The sequence below is a fragment of the Vipera berus genome (assembly GCF_964194415.1).
Source record: "Vipera berus genome assembly, chromosome: 5".
NCBI classification, from domain to species: Eukaryota; Metazoa; Chordata; class Lepidosauria; order Squamata; family Viperidae; genus Vipera; species Vipera berus.
Window position 1 is genome coordinate 42,158,646 of NC_138207.1, and position 25,817 is coordinate 42,184,462.

Here is a 25,817-nt window from a genome sequence, read left to right on the forward strand (position 1 = left end):
AAACTGAATTGAAAGCTGAAAATGTCAAATCTTGCATTTATATAGCACTTATTATACAGAATAAGTTATATAATATTACATTTCCTCCACCCAAAACAATCAGCAAACCACCTTCTTATAGTTTGAAACCTATAACTACTGTACAGAAAAAAAAGATGATTTTGAATAAACACAGATATACCTTTGAGTCATACATTTATGTTCAAAATTGAAGCTGCAAACACGTAATGAGGTACACTGGCTTTTTATTCCATGCATCTATTTGATAGTCATTTGTTCCCAATTGATATACAATGTTCAATACAAAAAGAAATCAAGTTTGCCTCAAAGTAGAGAGAAAAGACAGCACAGAAGATAAAATTATAATTCTATATGACATATAAACATAATTTCCACTAACCATTAGCCAACATATCGATTGTACCATAACTGGACCCAGCAAGTAAGAATAGAGTGTACAAATCATGAAAATATGCCAAAGAAGGCTTTTCAATCAAAAGCTATCTCTGGTTTGCATTGCTTATTCTTATGCTTTGCCACTGTCGACCCCTTAATCAGGTAGTTACAATATTGTAATGCCCTTGCACAGAACAGTCATAACACAGCAAGAAAACTAACACTAATTCACACATGGCAATACTGTGTCATAAACTGAATGAAATGGTTTATGGCTTTTGGTTTGAAAAATTTAAGAACTAAATCTAGATTCTGCTATTCTTTTGTAGTCTGTAAGATTCTATCAAAGAATTAATACAATAACAGTACTATTTCCCTTTCTTATTACAAAACTGCATCATTTCTTGTGCTAGCTGCTTCTATGAATTCAATGTAATATGTGAAAAAATATGGTGGCTCCCTTTTCTTCCAGTAAGGAGACCTCTTGCTTCCTAGGAGAAAGGAGTTAATATTCTGTTTCTTACTATCTATTCCCATAGTTCTGAACATTTTTCTTAATATTTTGTGCTGTGAACTAATGCTCCAGAAACCAAATAGTACTTTTCTATTGGGGCGAGAGAACACAGCAAACTTTTTAAAATGCCCAAATTCACCTGAGAATTGTTTCCATGTTTAAAAGAAATGTTTAATTTTCACAATTGAGAAAGCTTTAAAAAGGTAACCGGCATATACTAGAAAATCAACTATGTATGTTTGACCAATATTTAAAGTGGAATTTGTCAACATCCAAAGTTTAGAATTAATTATTCTATCGTTCTTGAAACAAAACATGCACAGGTGTATTGTAATAACAGAACAAGCAACATCTCTGCTTAGAGTCAGGTTACATCACTGTTGAATATAACTATTGCCTATGTACCTAACTTTATGACAGAAGAACTTGTTGTATTGACTGTTTTCCCACAGTGATCATAATATGTAGCCCAGCTGTCAGTTTAACTATTATCAGCAATAACACTGCTTAATTTGGATCCCTTTGCAATTGTGAGACTATATTTGTGAAGACATAAGACATTTTTAATTTGTGCTTTAGGGAATGCTCTGAAGTTAGAACTGATATATAGTGCAATTGAACTGGGAAAAGTAGGATTGCACTTGTGATTAAAATTTCAGTTTCAAAACTTTCTACTTGTTTACAGCTGAACAAACTTTTAGGTATAATTTGATAAAAATGTATCTAGAAGAATCCTTTTATTGTATTCAATAACAAACCATGGATTTCTAGCCATTTGGAATGTTTGTAAATTGATCAGTAACAAATATTAAGACACATCCAAAATATCTGCTAGATATTACATTCTTAGGACCCCCAAATTCATTTTGCTTCTTAAACCAGTGTCTCCTAATAAGTAGAGAGCTCTTTGGGTAGGATCATTTAAAACACTTTTTTTCTTCAGTGTAATGAGATACACAGGCTACATATTAGCAGGAGAGTGTAAGACTGAAAACTTTACTGGATACTCATCCTAATTATTTCTTGAATCATAAAATAGTCTCTTGAAGAATTGCATTGTGCAGCATGTCATTGCAAATGAGGATAAGTGCAAATACCAAAAAAGAAACAACCAGTATCTACCAGACACAAGAAAGATAATTAAATTGGACACATTCTGCACTAATGTAGAGACTTTTACTTATTGGTAAAAGGCATGCTTTGCATGCATAAGATTCCAGGCTCAATATCTGCAATTAAAGGATTACAAGAAAATCCTTCATTCAGGATCCTAGATAATTTTTGCCTGCCAAATTGATAGTTGTACACTCCTGTATTCTTTTCCAGGGTAGCAGGATATTAGAATAGAACTTCTCATAGAAGAAACATTGGGGTAAAGTTAGCACTGAGATAATAATCCCAAGTGCTTCATATGGGGGGGGGAACAGCATGCAGCACTTTGTCAATCCTGACACTCTTATTTTGCCATTTTTTTAAAAAAAGGAATGTTCTTTTCCAAATACAGAGCTATCCATGGGCTGTTAAACTCCAACCTGAAGCCATAGGGAGAACATGTCTTTATTGCTAACACTACCTGCAAAGCAGATACTTGTTTGGAGATTATCTTCATAATGCAGATACAAAGTGGTGATAAGTGTTTATGAAAGAGTGACCCTAAATAGAGAAAGGGCAACGTGATAGTTGTTCCTGTCAGTTTTAACTGCCTAGATCAAGCAATGTTTCTGAATTAGGGATTTTCCATGGGCTTGGCAGATGCAGCAATCTTCCTAGATAGTTTGCCCCATATATATAATTGGAATGGCATTAATGGGGAATGTAGTATCAACAGCATATAGGTCTCCCTAGAAAAGTAGTTCCTCCTTGGGGAAATAGGCAGGGAATGCAGGAAAAGCAATTTTGTTCAGAACACACAAAACTCGGTTCCCTCTGATATAAAGCTTGAGGAATCTTATTTTAGCAGGAGATGCCAGTTCAAGTGAACAGGTCTGAATTCTTTTATATTTCAATCTGACAATATCTCACAGTGTTATGGATTGCAACAGGGAACCTAATGCATGCTGAAGCTTCATATGATTTACTACTTATATACTTGACACTCATGGCAAATGGAATTTTTTATCTGACTATGCCATGTTTATTTTCCATAGGTTGCTGCAATTGAGTAAAATCAGTGTGGCCTATATAAGATTATTAAATTGCATTATACATAGAGCACTTTGGTTACTATTCCTCCTGGGATATAATCCACAGCATAGCTGAAGAACATGCTGCAGTACAACAAGCCCTATCATTAATCTATAGAAATTATAATAAATAATAAAATAATTTATGATTCATGTAGTCCAGCTACAGAATTTGAAAGTATGGAATAATTTAACTCATACAATACTGTTCTTTAATATTAGTAAAGAATTTTCCTACATTTTGTCACTAGGCTATTAATGCTTTAAAAAAAACATTTCAAATCAAATGTAAACAAACAGCAGCACAATATCAACCCATGCTTGCCTTTCATTCTGCAGATGAAGTGAACGGTGCAATTGATATTCACTTAAACCCTGCTACGCTCGCCAAAGGCTTTCTTTCTTAATGTCATTCTTTAGCCAACATGATGGAAGGAAGCACTGATACTTAACGATTAACACTTTGATTCGAAAACCGGACTTTAGTGTTACGTATTTTGCTCTTCTTGAACATTTTAATTATAGGAAATAGAATGAATGGTAAACCATATTTGTAAAAAAGAAAGAGGGATATCAGTCCAGAATCCACAATATAAATATAACTTAATATTCCTTCAAGCTCAACCCAAAGACCATTTTCATGAATTGCCTTTTTTAAAAAAAAAAGTTATGTAACTTTCCATCATAGTAAGTGGCCAGTTCTCTCCTATTAAAACCGTATCACTGAAACAGTAGGAAGACAAATTGTGTGGCCTAGCTGGACTATCCCCGAGCTGTAGGGGGAACAGTTCTAATTTCTTCCTTCAAGATATATAAAATATATCTTCCATGGCTTGTAAGTTCTTCAGCATTAATTTGATACGTATATTTTTAATTGAAGGAACCAAATAAAAGGCAACATATAAAGAGAACAAGCTAACAGAGCAAAACAGTATGTGCATCTATCCATCAAACTTTCAATACTTTGATCTGTCCTCACAGTAATATGATGATCATATAAATGCTGAAGAGAAGCTGTAAATGTAGTTGTAAGATTTTGCAATCAAGTAACAATGAAATAAATTTTAAAATGAAAACAATTAAGTTTCCATTTTCTTATGCTGAGGAACAGCATCTCAGATACTTTTTCCTTGGAATGTGAATACTTTATATTGAAAAAGTTACATTGGTTATACAAATGATTTTTTGCTCATAGATTATCTCATGCACTGTTTTAGTGAAATCAATGAAGTTGCTGTGTTTTTAAACTGTCAGCCCTTCAGAGCCACATGGCCAAGTAATGACAAATTCTATTCTGTCTACATATGCTCTCTTAAAATTCAAAATGATTCTTTTTCAGATTTCTATTTTTGTAATGAATTATTTTGCCTATGGACAGTGATCATCTTATTCAGTAAAAAGTGTTAAAATGCCAAAAATATGATACAATAGTTCAATTATTCAATAAAATACATCCCTGCCATTCATGATTGAAATGCTCATTGAGAAACCAATTCATCAGAACATTTCTCCAAAGATTCAAGTTATTGCAGATCATTTAGTTGATGGGGTGGAGGAGCAACTTCTCAAAGACGGAATGAAAAAGTTTTTCTGAGTGGAATCAAAATGCCAGTTGATCAGATTAATGAGGCTAAAGGAGATTTATCATTACAAGGTTGCAGAGTTGCAGACTTTACTGGTTCTCACAGTTGCATCAGAACAGTCTTCTTCTGAAGATTCACCACCCGAGTCTCCAAACTCCCCAGGATTCTGTATTACAAAGTAATAGAAGCAATTCAAATTATTTATTGGCATTTCAAATATACAATATTTTTATTTGACAGGTAAAGTGGTTCCCTTCTATGCAAGCTAAAAACATACACAAGCCACTGATGGAATTCAAAGTTTATTTCCCCCTTCCCCCATTATCCACTATCCTAATAAAAAAAACCCAATCCTCTGATCATCTGGAAAAGCTGTCTGAATGTTGCAAATGACTGCAGGGAGTGGGGAAGTTATTTCTATGAACTTCCTAAGGTTAGCTTATTTTAGGATTTAGCCAAGACATTAATAAAATCATTTAAGAAGCAGGTAGGTGATCAAGCAAAATGATTTAATTAAACACAGGCAAACTGGGGTATTCCAGATGTTGCTGAATTCTATCTCTCATAAGCCATAGCAAGTATGCTCAAGGGTGACAGGTGATATAAATTTCATAGGATCACACGTAGGTCACCCCTGCATTAATTGGTTGACAGACCTGGTTACAGAACAACTAAATAGTGTGTAATATCCCTAAGCAAAGGAGAGACAATGTTTCTAACCTCATAACTATGATCCTCTGGACACAATTTGCCAAGTGACATCTGGGTTTTCACCCTGCGTACAGCACTCTCCTTATCTGAAAGTCCATCAGACTGAGTAGATATCTCAATGGGGATTTCTGGAGTTTGTGACAGCATGTCATCGAACTTCTCAGCCAAACAATCTTCCCGCCTATTAGCCAGCTCATCCAGACTGTTGGAATGGTCACTGGTATTGCCCTCTTCCCCATCAGACACAGAGAGGTTCTCGGAACTAAAGGTTGAATAGGACTGGCAACTACTGATGCAACGATGTGGCCTGCAAATCCATTAATACATGAGTCAGTTTTGATTCAAATGCTGCACACAACTGTTTTTATAATACTGTATATGCAAATAAAATGACAAGTAGAAAGCCAACTTTGACATTCTTAAAAAACATTGTATATACAATTTCAAAACTATTATGCATAAAAATGTAATGTTCCTCTTCATGAAGAATGCACATTCTGTTTCATAATAGTCTTTCTTCTGCTTTTTAATAATTGTAAACTATTCTAAATAAGTTGGAAACTATCCTACAGCAAAATACAGTCTCTTTATTCTATTCTGGTATGGTAGAGAATTGACAAGATAGGGTTTAGGGTAAATGAATCCAAAGAAATTCACAAATGAAAACTGCCCATTTCCTTTTGGACCTGCAGCTTGCTGCACCATGGAAATCATTTTCAGAGACCTTCCTACACTATGAGGAAAATTGGGAGGTTTGGGAAGGAGAGAATACTAAAATTAAATGGCTCTATGTTCAATTTTGCACAATTCTTCCATTCACAAGTGCCATTCCACATTGCTCAGATGAGGTCAGAGGATCAGGGAGGGCAATGGGGAGAAACTTCATTAACTCATTTTAGAAACAACAGCTTTATCAAATGGCAGCAGTAAAAAAAAATGCTAATTTTTCTGTCAGCAAAATAATAAGTTTATAATTATTCCTGAACATTTAGAATAAACATGAAACTTCATTTTTATGTTATCTCAGAAATCATTTAAATTTATGGAACATGCTAAACCCCACAAAAGAGGATTTTTTCTTAATGTTGAAATGGATCTCATGACATACACACTTTTTACCCTGTTTTCTGACAAATTTTTTAATCCATATACATCAAATGCACAAAAACAATCATGTAACAATACATGTTTTATTTTCTTACAAATTAATAACGTTTGCTTTTTTGGTCCATTTTTTCCAAACAGTGCACTTTGGTATGAAGAAATCTTACTCATAACCTGCTCTAAACTTTATATCCAGATTGGTACTTAGATGACAATTTTCATCTAGAGTATTTTCCTTTCTGTTGCAAAAACCTGGATACATTATCCATAATCTCCTAATTTTTTCTTTCTCAAAATTCATTTATCTCTTTCTCCAAATTTTGTCATATCCAGCTTTTTTCCATCAAGGAAAAAAAAAACATTAACAGCAGCAATTCTCAGTATCTGCTAAAGTTTTGAATACACACCCTATATCTCAACATTACTAAATTAAAACAGTTAATCTTAAAGAAATCAATAACTATCAAATGGATGGCTGGAGGATAACCACCAGACTTATCTTTAATTTCTCTGAGGATATCAGTTCCACTAGATCCAGATTTGCACAGAATGAGCATGCTCCAGGTCCCTTCCTAGAAACACTGCCATCTAGTGGGTCTTAGGAAATATGCCTTTTAAATTCCTACCATTCCTACCTTTTGGAATATACTCCCCCCAGCAATCTGGCAAGCCCCCACATTCTTAGCTCTATGGAAGGCCATTAAAGCCTGGCTCTTTACCTAGGCATTGGAATAGAGTAGTGGACCTACAGAAAGTTGTTGGAGTTGCTTGGGAGGTGGAGCTGGGTTTTTTTTAGTTTGTATATGTTTTTTATACTTTTATTGCTATGAGCTGCCCAGAGTTGGATGATCACTCAAATCTATTAAAATGATAAAAAATATGCTAAATGCAAATCAAATTACAATTTTGGACTGTGGCCAGACACACAAAACTCAAGGACCAATGTGGGTCCTCAGCCTGAAAAAACGGTATACAATTATGTAAAACATTTTTACTATAGTATCCAAAACATTTTGAAACCGAAATATTTTGGGCCTGAATCTCTGAATATTTCTAGTTTGAAATTGGTTGTTCCAAACATCAGGTTAAAGTAGCTCTCTTTCAAGGTCAAACAATGTTTCTAATTTGAAATGACTGAAGTTGGAAAAAGAATATTTCAAGTATGGAACATTTTGAATTTCAGCCATTGTATACAACTCTCTTTTGTACTCTTGTACCTGTTAGGCTCCTTCCAAATAAACTCAAATTATGATATGAAATTCACCAAAATTTATGAAACATTCTGCAAATACTTAACAAAATATAGTTAAAAAAATGAAAACTTCTATTCAAGTTAGAGAAGAAAAACTATGAGAGAGATACAAGAAAAACAAGGAACAGGTGGCAAAGTCCTACAGTATACTTATCCACAAACATTCCTTGTTTTCCTTGTGTCTTATTATATTTATTCTTTACTCTGAGAATGTCTGTAAATTGATATATATCTGGGATATACATGTGTGTGTGTGCATGCACACACACATGCACACACACAAACATATGAACATCTTTGCAGTTATAGGCAATAATCGTTACGTCCCCCAAAAGGATCAAAGTAGTAGATTTAAGGTGCTGGTACTTACCTTTAAAGCCCTACATGGCTTAGGCCTGGGATACTTGCAGGACCATCTGCTGCCGGGAACGACTTCCCATCGCCCAGTGCGCTCACACAGAGAGGGCCTCCTCAGGGTGCCGTCGGCTAGACAATGTTGGCTGGCGACCCCCAGGGGGAGGGCCTTCTCTGTGAGAGCGCCAGCCCTATGGAACTAACTCCCCCTTGAGCTTCGGATGGCCCCGGATCTCCGGTCCTTTCGCCGCGGCCTCAAAACACTCCTTTTCCATCAGGCTGGCCTGGACTGACAGGGATTTTAATTATGTTTTTAATTTTTTAACTTAATTTTAATTTATTCTACTGGGGCTATTAATTTAATTTCTTTTTAACTTTTGTATTATTGTATTTTATTGTTGTTAGCCGCCCTGAGTCCTTCAGGAGATAGGGCGGCATATAAGTCCCAATAATAAATAAATAAATAAATAAATAAATAAACTTTCCAAGCGTTATCTTTTTTTAAGAGTCACTTTTCATGTACCGGTACGTATTGTAGACGCGGTAGAAAGATCTTTCCTGATAATTTCATCTGAACATTTTATTCATAGTGGTAAGTTTGCACATATAATAAACTGTAATTTTTATTTTCATGTCTGTCCATTGGCCACTAATCATATCCCAGTGCTTATCAGTGAGATCAGTGATGTGCACGTGTGCTGCTGAAAGAAGCAAGTGGTGTTGTATCCACGTCTTACTTGCTCAACATCTTAGGTCTGACACAATACACACATTTGACCATATTGTTTTATCCCATATATTTTGTTTCTAAAATAGAGATGGAGAAGCAACTCTTTGGATGAAAATCTTAGCTAACATTGTCAAACTCAAAAGTTTTCTTTATGCAGAAAGGAAATTAAATCATATGAAGATTCCTTAAATGAACTGCTATTAAATAATTCATAAAATGTCAGACTGGGTTGTTCTACCTCTGTCTCCGTGGAAATTCCACTTCACTATCCACTTCTCCTTCTTCTTGTTCTGAAGAATCATCACCACTCTGGTAGGCAACAAAAGGAATTGTTATTTGACAAATAATTACAAATATGCAGATTCCAATTTAAAAGTAAGCCTCATAAATATGCAATTTTCAGGAAGAAAAATCTTTTAATTTCATTCTAGTCAGCATAAACTATAAAACCTTGACACAGTATAATTAAGCAAATAGCATGAATGAGAAAATAGAACACAGGTAAACAAGAATATTGTTTTAAGAATTCTGAAGGCCTCACCTTCGGAATGGATCGAGTTTTACCCAGCAGTCCTGGAGTGCTTGCAAGATGAGAGGAGCCAAGAGGAGACACTGACCTGTGGCTGCTGAATTCACCTTCTTTATTCTTTGCAGGAAACTCCAAATTTGTATACGCTGAATCGTACAATGGTCCTTCAGGCTGTTCTAGCCCTGGATCAAGTGATTGTTGTTGATTTGCATCATTTGCTCCCATTCTGCACTGAGGACAGAGACTATATGTATCTGTTTGACAACATTCCCAAAAATCAGCTTTATTCTCTCCATCTTTCTTTACCTCCAGATTTCTCCTTGAATCGGCTTCCACAGCAGCAGAGATAAGATCAGGACTAGAGCCAGACATCCTCCGTTGGGCATGACTGCTAAGAGGGCTGCGTAGGGCAGCAGCAGGACCAAAGTATCGTAGGTTGTTAGCACAACTGGCTATATCTTGTCCATGTATATTAAGTCGAAGATAATTATCATGATGATGGGGATGATGGGGATGATGGTGAGTTGGCTGGCCCACGTCATCCTGTGCTGGCTGATTTTTCAAGACTCCAGTAAAATCATTGTAACTGCCTTTGCTATTTCCTCGCCGGTGGCGTGGTTTGCTGCGGTAACGTCCCTTGCTACTAAGTGTTGTCATTTTGGGACTCCCTGAGAGAGGAGAGCCGCTAGGGGCCACTTCAGTGTTGGATATGCCATCAGATCTCAACAGGTCAGGTCTGGAAAAGAATGCAAAATCATTCAAATTATAGGTAGTTTTGCTTTCCGACCATTCACTCAAAGTCATTCAGAGTTATAATGGCGCTGAACAAGGAGAATTATCACAAATGAAGACAAACATACATGTCCCAGGATAATGTTGCAGGATCCAATCCGGGTTGGTCACCGGATCATCACTAACCATTGTCATGCTCAACAATCCACTGTGATTTGCTTAATGAATGTAGTCAGAATTGATGTCATGTCAGATAGAGTTGTGTGGTTTTTTCACTTTTTAATTGCATCACTTGGTAACAGAGTTATCTGTGCTAACCTGCAATATATTCAGTTTTCTTCATAAAGATCTATGGGGGGAAGTGTTGAAATTTGCATCATGATGCAAAAACCACTAGTTACAACTTGCATCAGATATCCGACACAAGGATAAAAGGATGGAGCCTGCATCATGACATTGCCCCATGGGTGTCATCATTTTAATATAATTTTGATTGGCTAAGGAAGCCTGTGGCTTTATTATTATTGCCAATGAGTCCACTTATATGTTTAGAATAAAGAAAACTAAATTGCACATATTTAATTAAAAATAAAATTATGGATATCATGTAGGAAAGTGCACAATGTGAGAACTAAGAATGGAGGTGTAGAACTATTTGGGATGTAACCAAAGATAGATCTTTGGAATGATGTCCACCCAAAACTGAGTTCGTTGGTTCTATCCATGCAGCCTTTAGAAAAGCAATTAAAACCTGGCTCTTTACCCAAGCAGTTGGTTGAGATACAGTGTATTTTAGTACTGATTGCCATTTAATTATTTTAGTTTGCTTTAGTGGTGCATGTTATTTGTCTTTTCAGTTCTTTTTTCTTTTGTATTTTTATTTAATGACTTTATATGCCATCCAGAGTCATGTGGTTTGTGTTTAGTATCCATGTAAGTGTTTTAAATAATAAATAAAATGTGTTTATTTACCACATCTTACTGTCCAAGCTTCAAGACCCATTAATCATTTTATCTGATTATTTGAACATATCCATTTGTGACTATTAGGTTCTTTTCAAAGCAGTTAAATAGCAAACTATATTCATATTCAAATATTACTATCTAATTTATTGCACATGTCAACACCACTTCAGTGATCAGAAATTGGCATTCAAAAGAATTCAGGAAATTATGAAAAGTAACCCTCCCCCTTGAATATACTATGGTTATTTGCCTCACCGTTTAGTCTGCCCCCCAGATTTGTGGGAGAGTCCTCTTCTCTTCATTAATTTTTCCATTGCATTAGCATGGATTATTGGTCTGACAGGATGACGCTTGTAAGTTCCAGGATACTTTTTTTCCACAGCTTGTTCCCGTCTAAATGTAACATTAAAAAAAACCCTCTTAATCTTCTCTTAATCAAAGGTTATTCAAAGGTTTACAAACTGCTGTAAGCAAAGTATGTTAAAGTATATACCTGGCAGTTGGAAAAACCTAATTATCCTATAAGGCATCAAGCAAAGTTGTCAGAAATTCCAGTTATGCCTCATATCAATATCCAGTAACCCAACAGAACTATCATTTCCTGCAAATGAATACACCTTTCTTATTCACAACTTTGATCAGAAGAAAAAAGTGCTTAACAAGAAGAATAAAGATTCTCCCAATTTTGGAGTCAATTACAGAATTCTTATAAAAATTAAACATAGATGGATATATGTACTTGAGGAGCTCTTTTTCGCGAACTTCCAACTGTAACATGATGGCACTGAGTTCCATGTACAAATTATTGGCTCTTTCAAGTTTTCTTTCGTAATGTTCACGAATGTCCAAGGCATGCCTAAGAAAAGGAAAGAGCTGACAGTACAATCCTATAACCAACAGCATATACTTATGCAGCATTATTCTTAAGCATGTTAAGGGTAACTTTTAAAACAGACAAAAGTTATGAAAACATTTGAATGCTGTCAAAACAAAAACATGGTTTATTTAGAAATAGATAATAGTATTTGGTCTCTTTGTCAAAAAACAAGAATTCAGCTCCACCTAGTAAAAACAATTAGCCTACAGTTCAAACCGATAAAAACTCATTACTGACAAGAGTAAATCAACCTTTCGTAATCTGGCAGTTATTGGGACTACAGCACCCAGAAATTAAGGAAGTATAATCTCAACATATCTGGAAGGAACTGAATTGAAAAGGGCAGATTAGACACTTTAGGAAGGGCGTATTTACCAATAGACAGTTGCCATGCTAATTAAATGCATCTCCCAGGTTCAGAAGTTATGTGAATACCAACTGCTAGAACCAGAGCTGTTTCCTTCGTGTGACCCTTTTAGAATTTCCAGATATGACTTACTGGCACATGTGGGAAAGGTATAATAAAGTAGATGGATTCTTAATCTAAAACCAGTAATCACCGTAACCTCTTAAATAAATACAGACCTGAGCTCTTCTCTTCTACGACGAATAAGTTCTTCATCTAACCGGTGTATACAAGTTCCTTCACTTTTAATCTTTTCAAAGTGCTTCTTTACTTCTTCTCTCCATTCAGCCTATTCAAGCAATTTTACATTTAGATGGTTATACCTCATAACTCAGAGCTTTGGCAATTACATCACGAAAAGTTACATTGCACTAACATATGAGAAAGAAAGCCGAGCTACACTCAACTTGTTTCTCAGCCTTGAGTTATTTATACAAAGTAATAAAGGTGGGATAAAAATCTAATAAATAAATAAAATATGATCAAGGTACAAAAAGTATGCATGTTACAAAGAAAACAGGTAAGGAGTCCCTGAAAACATTACAAGAAGGAATCTCCCAATGAAGCTAATTGAAAGAGAAAAAAAAGCACTTCTCTGCCCAGTGTATAATTAACTTGGGGAATTTACAGATTAATATCATTAGCATTAGACATATGAGGGTTACTAACATGGACCTACAAAATGAATCTGTTATGCACTGTTAGTCTTGAATAATCAATTATACATTCAAGATATAAGTAGCAAATCTCCAAATACCAGTTGCAAGACATCATTAATAGGAGAGAGGTATATATCTGTCTCCTTGCTTATGAGCACCTCAGAGGCACCTAGTTGGCTACAATGAGACACAAAACGCTGAATTAAAATGGACTTTGGCTTGATCCAGCAGTCTTTTCTAAAGTTCTTATGACAAGATGACAGACTGAATCTGTTGCTCTCAGTAATTATTGAATTAGAAGGGGGCGGGGCCAGCACCGTGGCGGGACGACACATCCTTCGGAAGCTCCCAAAGGATTGTCGCTTTTCAGCTGTTTGGGGGTCTGAGTTTCAGACAGATCAGAGCTGTCCTGTAGGGATGGTGACGAAGGGAGGCGCAGTTTTGGCAGCACAGGAGGGATCACAACCTCCTGGAGAGCCGACGGAAGCTTCCCGGACCAGCAGCTGTCAGACGGCCATTGCGAGCCGTCACAAGCCAGGGCGGCCATTTGGAAGATCTTGAAAGTAAGTTTGGAGGATTGCCTGGGTGAGAAGATTGAGAATCCTTAAATGCTGGAAACTGTGGGGGGGGGGGAAATAAAAAGAATTTGAAGCCGTGCAGAAGTGAGGGAGGGGAGCGGATTTTTAAACTACTCCTCTCCTGGAACTGCAGCGGTGGATAACAATGGAAGGCAAAAGAAGGCAATGAATCAAGTATCTCGGCTGAGATACCCTTGAAGCTTAAGAAAAAAAGGGAGAGTAAGTGACCTTGAATGACAGCTGCTGAACTCACTGATAAGAAGTTTACAGAGTCTGTTGTTGTTGTTTTTTAGTTTGCAGAATGATGGATTGTTTTTTACTTTGATTTTTTTTTCTTTTGGACTAAGGCACAGAGACTCTGAAACGAACAAAGAGTGTAACCTGTATGGATTTCTTTCTTTCTTTCTTTCTTTTTTAAATATAAGGATATTTGGCTTTTTCCTTTTTTTCTTTCCTTTTCCCTTTGTACTCACCTTTACTTGTCGCTGAAATTTTTCGTACTCCTTTTTTTTTGGAGTACATCTGGATTATAATACCCCATCAACATTTGGATTACAAACTACTGGAGAAAATGAAGAAGACCACAACACACCCAGCAACAGCTGCCCTAATATCACAGAGTCCGGTGGCACAGAAATCACTAGACAACACAACGCAGCAAGATAGATCCAACATGGAATTGAAAAATATGATACTGGCTCTACACACAGACTTCAAAGAAGGGATTGGTAAACTAGAAGAGGACCTAAAAGAGGTCAAAGAACTGATGGAGAAAAATGAACAAAGATTGCAACAAGCTGAAGAAAGAATTGAATTAATAGATAAAAGACTAGAGGAGATTGATAACCGACTTACATTAACAGACAGGAATCAGGAAAAAATGATCATTGTTTTAGAGATGGATAGAGCCGATTATTATTTAAGATTCCAAAATGTTGAAGAAGAAAAGGGAGAGAACCTAGCAGATGTAATGGTGGGAATATTAGCAGAAGCATTGGAGGAAAGCAAGGAAAAGATAATTAATGATATAGATGAGATATTTAGAATATACACTAGATATGCTATGAGAAATACTCTCCCCAGAGAGGTGCATATAAGATTTACTAAAAAAGCATTAAGAGTAGATATACTGCAGAAGCTGTGAAATGTTAAAATAAAATATAAAGGAAGAGATATAGTGATGTTAAAACAGATCCCAAGAAGAGTGAGAGACCTGAGAAAGGAGTATCAATCTCCGATAAAATGCTTAATTAAAAAAGGGATAAATTTTAGATGGTTAATACCAGAAGGAGTAATGATAAATTGGCAAGAACAGAGACATAGACTGGACACATTAGAGAAAACAGAACTTTTCTATGATCAATACTTTGGGCAGCAAGAAGAAGAAAGGCTGAGAGGGGAAAGAGTAACCAGACAGCAAGGAGACGAGACAGAGAAGCAATGCAGTAAGTATAGCATAGAACAGGAGGAAAGGGTGTTGAGAGAAGGGACAAGAGCAAAAGAGCAAAGAGAGATCAGAATAACGAGAGCAACTAAAACTTCAAATAAATAATCATGGAAGAAGAAATAAAAGCAATTTCAATAAACGTAAATGGACTGAATTCGGCTATAAAAAGAAAAAGAACACTAAATAAATTGGGGAAATTAAAGATGGATATAATTTCTTTACAAGAAGTTCATATTAAGCAACAACATAAATATCTACTAGAATATCCAAAATTGGGAGAATTATATACCTCACTTGCAGATCAGAGTAAAAGAGGTGTGGTATTATATATTCAAAAAGCAATACAAACTACATTGTTATATTCAGATGAAGAAGGGCGAATTTTAATGGTGGAAGTAATTATGAATTGTAGAAAAACTTTATTGGTAGCAATTTATGCCCCAAATGAAAACCAAGAAAATTTCTATTCAAAATTACACCAGAAAATAATAGAATTGGAATTCGAAAGCATATGTATGATTGGAGATTTCAGTGCTATCGTAAAGGCCGGGCTGGATTATAATACGACAAAAAAAAAAGACCCTAAGGAGAACACTTCCAAAATCTTTTCATAATATGGTGGACGAATTAAATATATTAGATGTTTGGAGAGAAAAATATCCGGAAAAGAAGCAATATACATTCTATTCTAACAGACACCTGTCCTGGTCGAGAGTAGATATGATATGGACATCAATAGACTTATTTACAAGTACATACAGGGCTTTTTTGTCATAGAACGCTCAGAACAGAGTTCCGGCACCTTTTTTGGATGGAACCTTGTAGGGTAGGCAAGGCGGGGTGTATGACATGTGTGAGTTCCGGCACCTTTTTCTTTTACAAAAAAAGCACTGAGTACATAAAATATAAACATAGAAACAAGCACATGGGCGGACCACAATCGAGTCACAATTACATGGAAGGGACAAAAAAAAAAGAACAAGATGGACATTAAATCAAACTGTATTGAATGAAAAAGACTTCCAGCAATATATGGAAAAAGAAATGACTTTCTTCTTTAAGGAAAACAAAACAGAAGATACCTCACTTCAAAATGTCTGGGATACGGCAAAAGCGTACATGAGAGGACTTGCTATATCTTATATGGGGAAAAAGAATAAACAGAAAAGACAAATTAGGGAAAAACTGGAGGAAGAATATAAGACTCTTGAGAAAGAATTACAGAAAGATACACAAAACAAAAAGATAAAAAATTTAATGGAGTTGAACAAGCATAAAATGAACAATAGAAAATGAAGAGGTGGCAACGAAAATAAAGGCAGTTAAACAAACCTTTTTTGAACATGCAAACAAACCAGGGAGATGGTTGACATATAAAATTAAAAAGGAGAAAGAGAAGAGATGGATTAAACAACTGGAAGATGCCGAGGGGACTTTACAACACCGGAATGAAGAAAAGAAAAAAATAGCTTGGGAATATTATGAGAATTTATATAAGCAACAAGCAGTTTCAGATGATAGGATAAAACAATTTTTGGAAAAAACAGAGATACCTAAAGTACCAGAGAAATTTAAAAAGCTACTAGAAGAGAAAAAAACAATGATGGAATTAACAGAAGCAATTAAAAAACAAAAGAATGGCAAAACACCAGGACCAGATGGGCTACCAGCGGAACTATATAGAACATTGCAGGAACTGTTAGGCAATGTAATGCTGGAACTCTATAATGAACTCCTCTCTGAAGCTAAGATCCCAGATTCATGGTTGGAAGCACAAATACCTGATACCAAAGGAAGAAACGGAAATACCGAAAATAAAGAACTATAGACCGATTTCCTTGCGGAATGTGGACTATAAAATATTCGCATCAATCATGGCTGAAAGACTTAAAAAGTTCCTAAATGAATTTATACATTTAGATCAAAATGGGTTCCTGCCCAAAAGACAGATTAGAGACAATATGCAAATTATATTAAACACATTAGAATACTATGAAACACACCCCGAAAAAAAGATAGCATTGATGTTTTTGGATGCGCAGAAAGCATTCAATAATGTCAATTGGCAATTCATGATAAGACAACTACAGATTACGGATTTTGGGGAGAAATTTATAAATGTAATTAAAGCAATTTATAATAAGCAAATAGCCAAAATAATGATTAATGGAGATATGACTGAAAAGATTAACATTGTGAAGGAACAAGGCAGGGATGCCCTTTATCCCCATCATTGTTTGTATTGACACTAGAGATACTAAATAGAACTGTAAGACAGAATAAGGATATAAAAGGTATGAAAGTTAAGAGAGAAGAATATAAGCTACAAGTTTCGCATATGATTTAGTATTTATCTTGGAGGAGCCACTAGAGACAGGACCTGTATTAATAGAACAAATAGAAAAATATGGTGAGGTAGCAGGTTTGAAGATTACCGGTAATAAAGATAAAACAAAAATAGTGAAAAATATTACTGAAAAACAAAAAAAAGGATTGATGGGAAAGTTAGATACAATACCAATAAGATTGGAAAAGAAATATTTTGAGGGGCTAAATAAAATAATTTTGAAATATATTTGGCAGGGGGAAAAGGCAAGGATTAATTTTAAAATGTTACAGGATGCAAGACTCAGAGGTGGATTTAGCTTACCTAATTGGGAATTATATTACCAGGCTGCAGCAATGTCATGGATGAGAGAATGGATTTTACTGAGGAATACTAGATTATTGACATTAGAGGGACATGATTTACAGTTGGGATGGCATGCGTTCATATGGTATGGGAAAAATAGAATACACAGCTATTTCTAGAGACATCATATCAGGAATTCTTTATTGATGGTTTGGGAGAAAATAAAGAGGAAACATTACTTGAGGATTCCAGATTGGCTCTCAACGATGGAAGCGTTAATACACCCCAATATGTTTAACATGGGAAACATTATAAGATATAAAGACCTACTAACAGATACGGGGAAGCTGAAAACCAAACAACAATTAGAGGAACAAGGAATAAAGATGGATTGGTACATGAGAACGCAAATACAATCTAGATATGAAAAAGATGCTAAAATAGATGGTTTTAATTTGGGGAGAACAGAGTTAGATGAAGTACTTACGGGAACTGAAGAAAAATGGATTAAAAATGTATAGGTACTTATTATATAGGGAATTAGAAGAGGAGCAAGTTAAGGAGTCAATGATAAAATGGTCAAGAAATTTTGGATATACGACTGAATTAGATAGATGGCAACAATTGTGGGAAAGTAACTATAAACTGACAATGGCGACAGCGTATAAAGAAAATACGTACAAGATGTTCTACAGATGGCATATGTCTCCAGAGAGACTAGCTAAAATGTTTGAGGACAGATCTATGAAATGTTGGAAATGCCATCAAATACCAGGCTCTTTCTATCATATGTGGTGGACGTGTTCAGAAGCTAAAACCTATTGGAACATAATCAAATCACGGATAGAAAAGATGATACAACGTATAGAATTAAGACCAGAAATATTCCTGTTGGGTATTTACCAGAGAAATATAGCAAAGAGAACACATATTTGATTATTCATATAACCACTGCAGCTAGGATTGTGTTTGCACAAAACTGGAAGGCACTGAAAGCTCCTCCAGAAGAAGAGGTGATCAGGAAAATAATGGAATGTGCAGAAATGAACAGATTAACAATGATAATTAACGATAAGACAGAGTCAGTGTGTTATGAAATTTGGGGAAAATTTTACGAGTGGGTGGAAAAGAGAATATGCTTAAAAGACGGCTAACACTAATTTAGATGGAAGAAAAATGAGGAGATAAGGATATTATCATACCTAATATAGACATTGAAAATCCAAGAGGAGCTGCTCGGACATCTCCCCTGAATTGTATCGGAAGAGGAATGGGAGGGAAGAAAGGAGAGGAGAGAGGTTGGAGGGAAAGAGGAGAAGTGGGGAGAAATGGGGGGGGAGTGGTGAGGGAAAGAGGAGAGGAGAGGAGAGGAGAGGAGAGGAGGGGAGAGGAGAGGAGAGAAAGAAGAGGGAAGTAGGAAAGAAAGGAGAAAGGGAGAAAGAAAGTAGAGAAGAGGGAAGAGAGAGAAAGAGGGTGGATACGGTGAAAGGGGAAATGGACGAGCAGCACCCAAACGTACGTGTAGGTTTTTATGTATGGCGATATATTTGTTGACTTGTTTGTGGAAGAAATGGAAAAATAAAATTGAATATATATTTTTTTAAAAAAACATGTAAAAAAAAGTAATTATTGAATTACCTGAGACTTGAAATAAGTCTCCTGTGGGGTAGCCAAAACATCAGCAGATGCTATGTCAAGGTGCATAAGTGTCTGTCGAAAAGAAGGTCGATTCCGTGGCTTGCTTTGCCTGCCAAATTAAAGAAAACAAAAGAGATACCATCCAGTAAACTAACTTTAGCCAATTTTTTTTCCTTTGAAGGTAAACTTACAGAAGGATATTAATTTCTATATCAGGGGTCGGCAACCGGAAAAAGGAAAAGAGCCACTCAGAACCGGTTCCATCACACAAACAAAAAAGTGGGAGCTGCAAAAATTGCGCGCGCGTGCGTCCACACATGCGCATGTGCAAAAAATATTTTGCGCATGCGCAAAAAACATGGGAGGCACCTGCGCGGCGACGGGTCTCCCCTTTGGAGAGGTGCGTGCGCACCTCCGCCCGAACGAAGTTCTCGGCACTAGTGGCTTTTGTAAAGCAGGAATTGCTTCCAGCGGAGTCTTTTCCCTCTATTTTTTTTTTACAATAAGTTTCTCCTCCCTCTTCCCTCCCTCAAAAATAGAGGGACCTGGTCCGAAGCGCTAATTAGAAACATCATTTGAGCAATAAACTTAAACACTTTCGAGCAAATAATGCCTGCGGAAAAGAGAGGGAGCGAGCCAGGAAGCTGGTCCTCGCCTACAGCGGCCGGGCCCCGGTGGCTTTTAAAAGCCCGGGGCCTCACCAGGAACGTAATTTTTAAGGGAGGGCTGTGAGAGGGAAAATGGAGGATTTTCACCTGGAGGTTGCGGGGGATCGGGCAGCTTTCCAAACACGGCGCCATTGTCCGTTCGGGCGGAGGTGCGCGGGCAGCTCTCCAAACCTTTGAAGAGGTGCACGCGCACCTCCGCCCAAACAGCGGTTTGGAGACCTGCTGGTGCCGGTTTAGAAAGCTGCTGCGGGCCGCGGCAGCTTTCTAAACCGGCACCAGCAGGTCTCCAAACCGCACCTCCGCCCAAACACCAGCAGGTCTCCAAACCGCTGTTCGGGCGGAGGTGCGCGCGCACCTCTCCTGCGCGCGCAGCTCTCCAAACCTTTGGAGAGGTGCGCGCGCACCTCCGCCCGAACAGCGGTTTGGAGACCTGCTGGTGTTCGGGCGGAGGTGCGGTTTGGAGACCTGCTGGTGCCGGTTTAGAAAGCTGCCGCGGCCCGCAGCACCTTTCTAAACCGGCACCAGCAGGTCTCCAAACCGCTGTTCGGGCGGAGGTGCGTGTGCACCTCTCCAAAGGCTTTCTAAACCGGCACCAGCAGGTCTCCAAACCGCACCTCCGCCCGAACACCAGCAGGTCTCCAAATGGGTGTTCGGGCGGAGGTGCGAGAGAGGTGCGCGCGCAGCTCTCCAAACCTTTGGAGTGGTGCGCGCGCACCTCCTCCCGTTCGGAGTGGTGCACGCGCACCTCCGCCCGTTCGGAGAGGTGCGCGCGCACCGGGCGACTGGGAGAAGCAGGAGACGGCTCAAAGAGCTGCATGCGGCTCTGGAGCCATGGGTTGCCGACCCGTGTTCTATATCTACTAGAATAACCCAAAAGGGATGATTTCTAACTAAATATACCATAACTAAAATAACTAAACAATAAATTTGCTGCTTTTCTCACTGTATATAGTCTTTTTATGAATGGACAACTAGTCTTTCTTCTTTTAACACTCTATAGTCTGCATCTCCTTTATTCTTTTAGCATATTTATGTTTTCTATGCCACACTAATACCTCAATATTCGTAGCATTCCTTCTTCATTGCTAATTTTTACTTCAAGCTACATAAATGTACACTTTACACCTGGACATTGCTTAATAGACAGCAACAGAATACAATAAGATACATATTAAAAAAGTCAACCAGGATATTTCCATGTGCAGATTGTGGAATGTAACACCAAACGTGAGACTTCCGGGTGGCAAGGCTCCGCCGCCGGCAGCCATTTAGGCTGTCAGCCCCGTTGTTTCTGTAGAACCACCAAAAACAGCGCTGATCAGCTGTTTTGGCGGCTCGGAAGCCCGCTCCTCGGGAGAAGAGGAGGGGGTGAGCGCCCAGGCAGGGGTAGAGCTCTCCCAGACCGCCAGAGTTAAAACTCTGGTGGTTGAAGGATTGAGCCCCCCTGAAGCCTGAGTTTGCTCCGGACTTCGGGACGCCTCTGCTCCAGGGCTTTGGAGCAGAGCAGGGTGCAGCAACCATCCCTGCTAGCGAGAGTGAACTTTGGATTACTTGGATGCAGGCAGAGATGTACAGGAGAATCATGTCAGAGCAAGTATATGATCTTTAACTCAGTGGACTTTGTGGAGATTTTTAAAAAGTGAAAGTGCGCAACAGAATTGAGTGGGTGAAAATGGCTGCCAAATCATCTAAAGTTCCTAGAAGTGTGGGGGCTTCCCCGGTGCAGCAATCTTCGTTACAGGCTTTAATGCCCCCTCCCCCTGCACCAGCTTTGACAGTAAAAGATTTGCAGGATGTTTTGCAAGAGGCTATGAAAAAGCAATCTCAACAATTAGTTGAACATATGGATGAGAAGCTTACAGAACTTATGGATGAGAAGCTAACAGAAATGAGGGCAGACATTTTACTTGCATTTCAAGGCATGGCCGTTTGCATTGAGCGCTTGGACGAGAGAGTAGAAGAACTTAGTCAAAATAACATCAGATTAGATGCTAAAATGACGGATGCTGAAACTGTGATGGATAAGATTGACGACGATTTAACCATGGTCCAATACCATGAGATGGAGTTTGCTGTGAGAATTAGGGGCTTAAAAGAGGATTCTAAGGAAAATTTGAAAAAAGTAGTTTCAGAAGCCCTGGAAGGCTTTTTGGGGCGTTCAGCAGAAGATATTATGGTGGATATAGACAAAATATTTCGTGTTAATTCATGGATTGCAAGACAAAGGAAATTACCTAGAGATGTGGTGGTTTATTTTACAAAGAGAGCAATTAGAAATGAGGTCATTCAAGCTTTTTATAATAGTAAGTTTGCAATTGCAGAGCAAGAAGTTTTGATTTTAAAAGAGATCCCTCCAAAGATTTTAAGAAGAAAGGAGTTTGCTTTTTTGGCAGAAGAATTAAGAAGACGGGAGTTCAGATGGGAGATTCCAGTGGGTATAGTGGTGATGTATGCAGGCACGAGACATCGTCTTCTTACAGTGTTACAGGCACGTGATTTCTATGCCAATGTTTTAAAGGCAGTCCCTATACCACTTTTGGAATCCAAAAAGAAGAATAGTGAGGGAGAGCGTCAATCACAAAGTAAGAATGCACAAGGTGCTGAAGGAGCTACGCAGATGAAAAATGGAGAATTTCAGAAAGTAACAGGAGTGGATCAAATTTCAGTATCATCGCAGGAGGTTAGAGACCAAAGAATGACACGTGCTGCTGCTAGACGAATGAGACAAGAGCAAGAGCAAGAACAGCAGAGAGTTATGACGGCACCTCAAAAACTTACTTATAGTGAAGCAGTGGGAGGAGTGCGACCAAAGAGAGTGCAGGTGATTTTGGAAGAAGCGCTCCAAAAGCTTCAGGTGAGGTGTGGTTGTGAGGACGCAACGTATTTTCATATATGGTAGACTTGTAAAAGGGTTAAAGCTTTTTGGATTAAAATTTGGTGGAACATGCAAAAAATATTCAAGAAAAGGATAAAGTTTTCTCCGCAACTGTTTTTATTGGGTATTATCACAGATACTACTGTTGTGGACACTAAGTTGATGTTGAATTTAATTACGGCAGCGAGACTTTTAGTAGCGCAATATTGGAAGAAGGAAGAACTGCCGACTATAGAAGAATGGACTTTAAAAGTTTCCAACTTGGCGGAAATGGCAAAGATCTCAGCGTATTTGAAAGACCAATCGCAACAGAGATACATTGTGGAGTGGAGGAGATGGATTGATTACATCCAGAATAAATATGGGACTAAAAAGTTTCATTTAGCATTTGAATAAGTAGTGGATATATATGATGTATAACTAGCTTGTAGTTATTTTACTAAGAGTTACAGTGCGATAGAATTTAATATTTTATTGTTGTTTGCATATTTTAGATTATGTTTGTTTGTATTTTTATACCCTGTATTTTGCTCTGGGAAGTCGGGGAGGGGGGAGAGGAGGGGTGGGGGGGTGGGGAGAGGGGAGGGGGAGGGGGGTTGTATTCAAAAATGTATTGTAAAACTTTTCAATAAAAAAAACACCAAACGTTAGTTTCAAATATTTGGGTTGAACTTAAAAAATTAAATGACCCAGGACATATAGTTGAAATGTCAGGCAATGTAAGTTAATTGTTTCAATACATTTAATTTATACAAAAAAATTAGAAAAGCTCAAAAAGGCATAAGAATCACTGAGTTCCTAGAATCGAGGGATAAGCCAACAAAGATTGGGGGAAGATCTCAGCATGGACAAAGAACGAGTGCCTGAAACCAGCACCCCAGCAGCGGCTGATACCCCAGAAGGGAGAGCGACAGCCAGAGCCGGTGGAGAAGAAACTTTTTCAGGCCTTCCAGCTGGGGGCAAAGCCCAAGCCGCGAGGACAACTGATCTGGTCATCAGAATGAACCCTACCCAGCAGAAACCTCAGACACCTCGAGACGGCCTTGCCACCATCAAGTGCTTCAAAGGCGGATGAGGTTGAGCTGCAAAGAGGGGATTCCTGCATGCTGCGTTCCCCAGACCGGGGAATAACCACAAAATCATCTACCGCTGAGGACTCGGGTGAGTGGAAGTACCTGTCCACAGCCCGTAGTCAGTCAGTGGAGAAGTTGGTGGAAAGATTTGAGAAGCAGCCACCAACTCCTACCAAGGGGAACCTCCAGTCCCCCCTGTGCAGATCAGGCAGCCTCCCCATCCTCAAAGCCACCAACCATGACTTCCAGCCCCGCGGGGAGAGACAGCTCCAGTCGTTGCTCCTCCAAAAGCCCAGATCGCCACCAACAGAATAAGAGCTCAAACCGTCACCAGGACAGCCAAACCACAGATCAACGTGCTTACTGGCCACCCAGCCCGGGGCCCATAAAACAATGGGAATGTCACAGCCTCCCCAGGTGGGAAGCCAGCAGTCACTGACTGTGCAGCAGCCAAGCTAGGGGTGGCCACAGCCCCCAAATGTGCAGCAGCAGATGGGGACCTTGCAACAACTGGGGATGATGCAGCTGTCAGGGGGTCAGCAACTGCTGGGAGCACTGAAGCAGCAGTGGGGCTGGCTGCCTCCTCCAAATGTGCAACAGCCGCTGAGGTACCTGCAACTACCTCCGGGGCTGCAGGGGGGATCTGCAGCAACTGGGAGCACCACAACCCCCCGCAGGCCAGCAGCAGTGGGGATGGTAGCAGCCCCCACCCATGCAGCAACCGCTGAGAGGCCTGCAGCAGCTGGGGGTGCCATTACAGCAGCCACTGAGACCAGTAGGGTTGTACAGTAATTGGGGGTGCCACAGCCGCCGGCAATGCACCAACAGCCCTGGGGGTGGCAACTGGGAATGAGGCAGTTGCCATGGGGAGGCCAGCAACCACTGATGGCACCACCTTTTAGGGCCATCAATGGGGACCCAGAGAAGCTGATCTTTTTCCTTAATTAGGTGTGGTCTCACTTGAACCGCTGTGCCTATTTCTGTCTGAACCCAACCACTATGGTCGATGTGATTGCATCCAGCTTGGAAGGAGAAGCATCCAAGTGGCTGAACAATGCATATAACGAGCAAGCACCCAAGTTAGAAGACCCCCCATCTCTTCCTCCTAGGACTGAGAGCAAGGTTCAAGGACCCATCCATTGCCCTAAAAGCGGAGGAGCAAGTCCACAAAATAAAACAAGCCAGCAGGCCTGCACTGAAATACATACGAGAGTTTCACAAGATAGCCGGTCGAATAGAGAGGTGGCCCGAACAATCCCTAGTCCATCACTTCAAGGAGGGACTAGACAACCACCTCTCCCAGGCTTGTATCTATCAAGCAGTCCCTGATCAGCTGCTAGAGTTGTACCAGGCAGCAGTTAGACTAGATGTTCAGCTTGCCCACTATCAGAAGCCACCCCCACAGGAAGCTGAGTTGAGGCCAAACCAACCCAAACGACATCCACCCCCCCACCCCCCGAAAGCCTACAACTGCTGAGACTACTGAAAATCCCAGACCACCTGCTGGCCCACCTATCAAGTGTTTCAGATGTGGACAACAGGGAAACTGAGCAGCGAATTGCCCAATCTCTTACCCTCAGCAGCAGAAAAGACCGGGACCACCAGCAAGAAAGAAACCAGCCCAGCAGCCAACAAAAGAGAAATCCAACTGGATTGCGCAGGAACCTGTTGCCCAAGTCACGTCCCCCACGCAGGAGAGTACTGAGACTCAAGCCGAAGTTGCCGCCACTCTACCCTCCTACAACAGCGATGACAAAGGAAAGAACAACCCGATAGTGAGTCGACATGTCCCACCTTTTTCACTACCTGCCAAACTCATAATCCCCAAGACGGGGGCACAGATAGATTTAAAAGTACTAGTCGACTCCGGATGCTCAAACTATGAGGTTTGAGCAAGCCGATGGCTCCCT

At 39.0% G+C, this 25,817-nt stretch overlaps 1 protein-coding gene across 2 annotated transcripts in view; it reads right to left on the reverse strand.

Moving 5' to 3' along the window:
- Positions 1-228: 228 nt before the first annotated feature.
- The window catches only part of MAP3K13 (mitogen-activated protein kinase kinase kinase 13), a 50,939-nt gene continuing 25,350 nt past the window's right edge, over positions 229-25,817 (reverse strand). For both annotated transcript variants that reach the window (XM_081328385.1, XM_081328386.1), the window contains 8 exons: positions 19,292-19,400; positions 12,517-12,626; positions 11,794-11,910; positions 11,310-11,447; positions 9,369-10,092; positions 9,066-9,136; positions 5,397-5,694; positions 229-4,842 (listed from right to left, as the gene is read on the reverse strand). In XM_081328385.1, the coding sequence (XP_081184511.1) occupies positions 4,741-4,842; positions 5,397-5,694; positions 9,066-9,136; positions 9,369-10,092; positions 11,310-11,447; positions 11,794-11,910; positions 12,517-12,626; positions 19,292-19,400 (1,669 nt within the window). In that variant the 3' untranslated portion in view covers positions 229-4,740. The remainder of the gene's footprint in view (positions 4,843-5,396; positions 5,695-9,065; positions 9,137-9,368; positions 10,093-11,309; positions 11,448-11,793; positions 11,911-12,516; positions 12,627-19,291; positions 19,401-25,817) is intronic.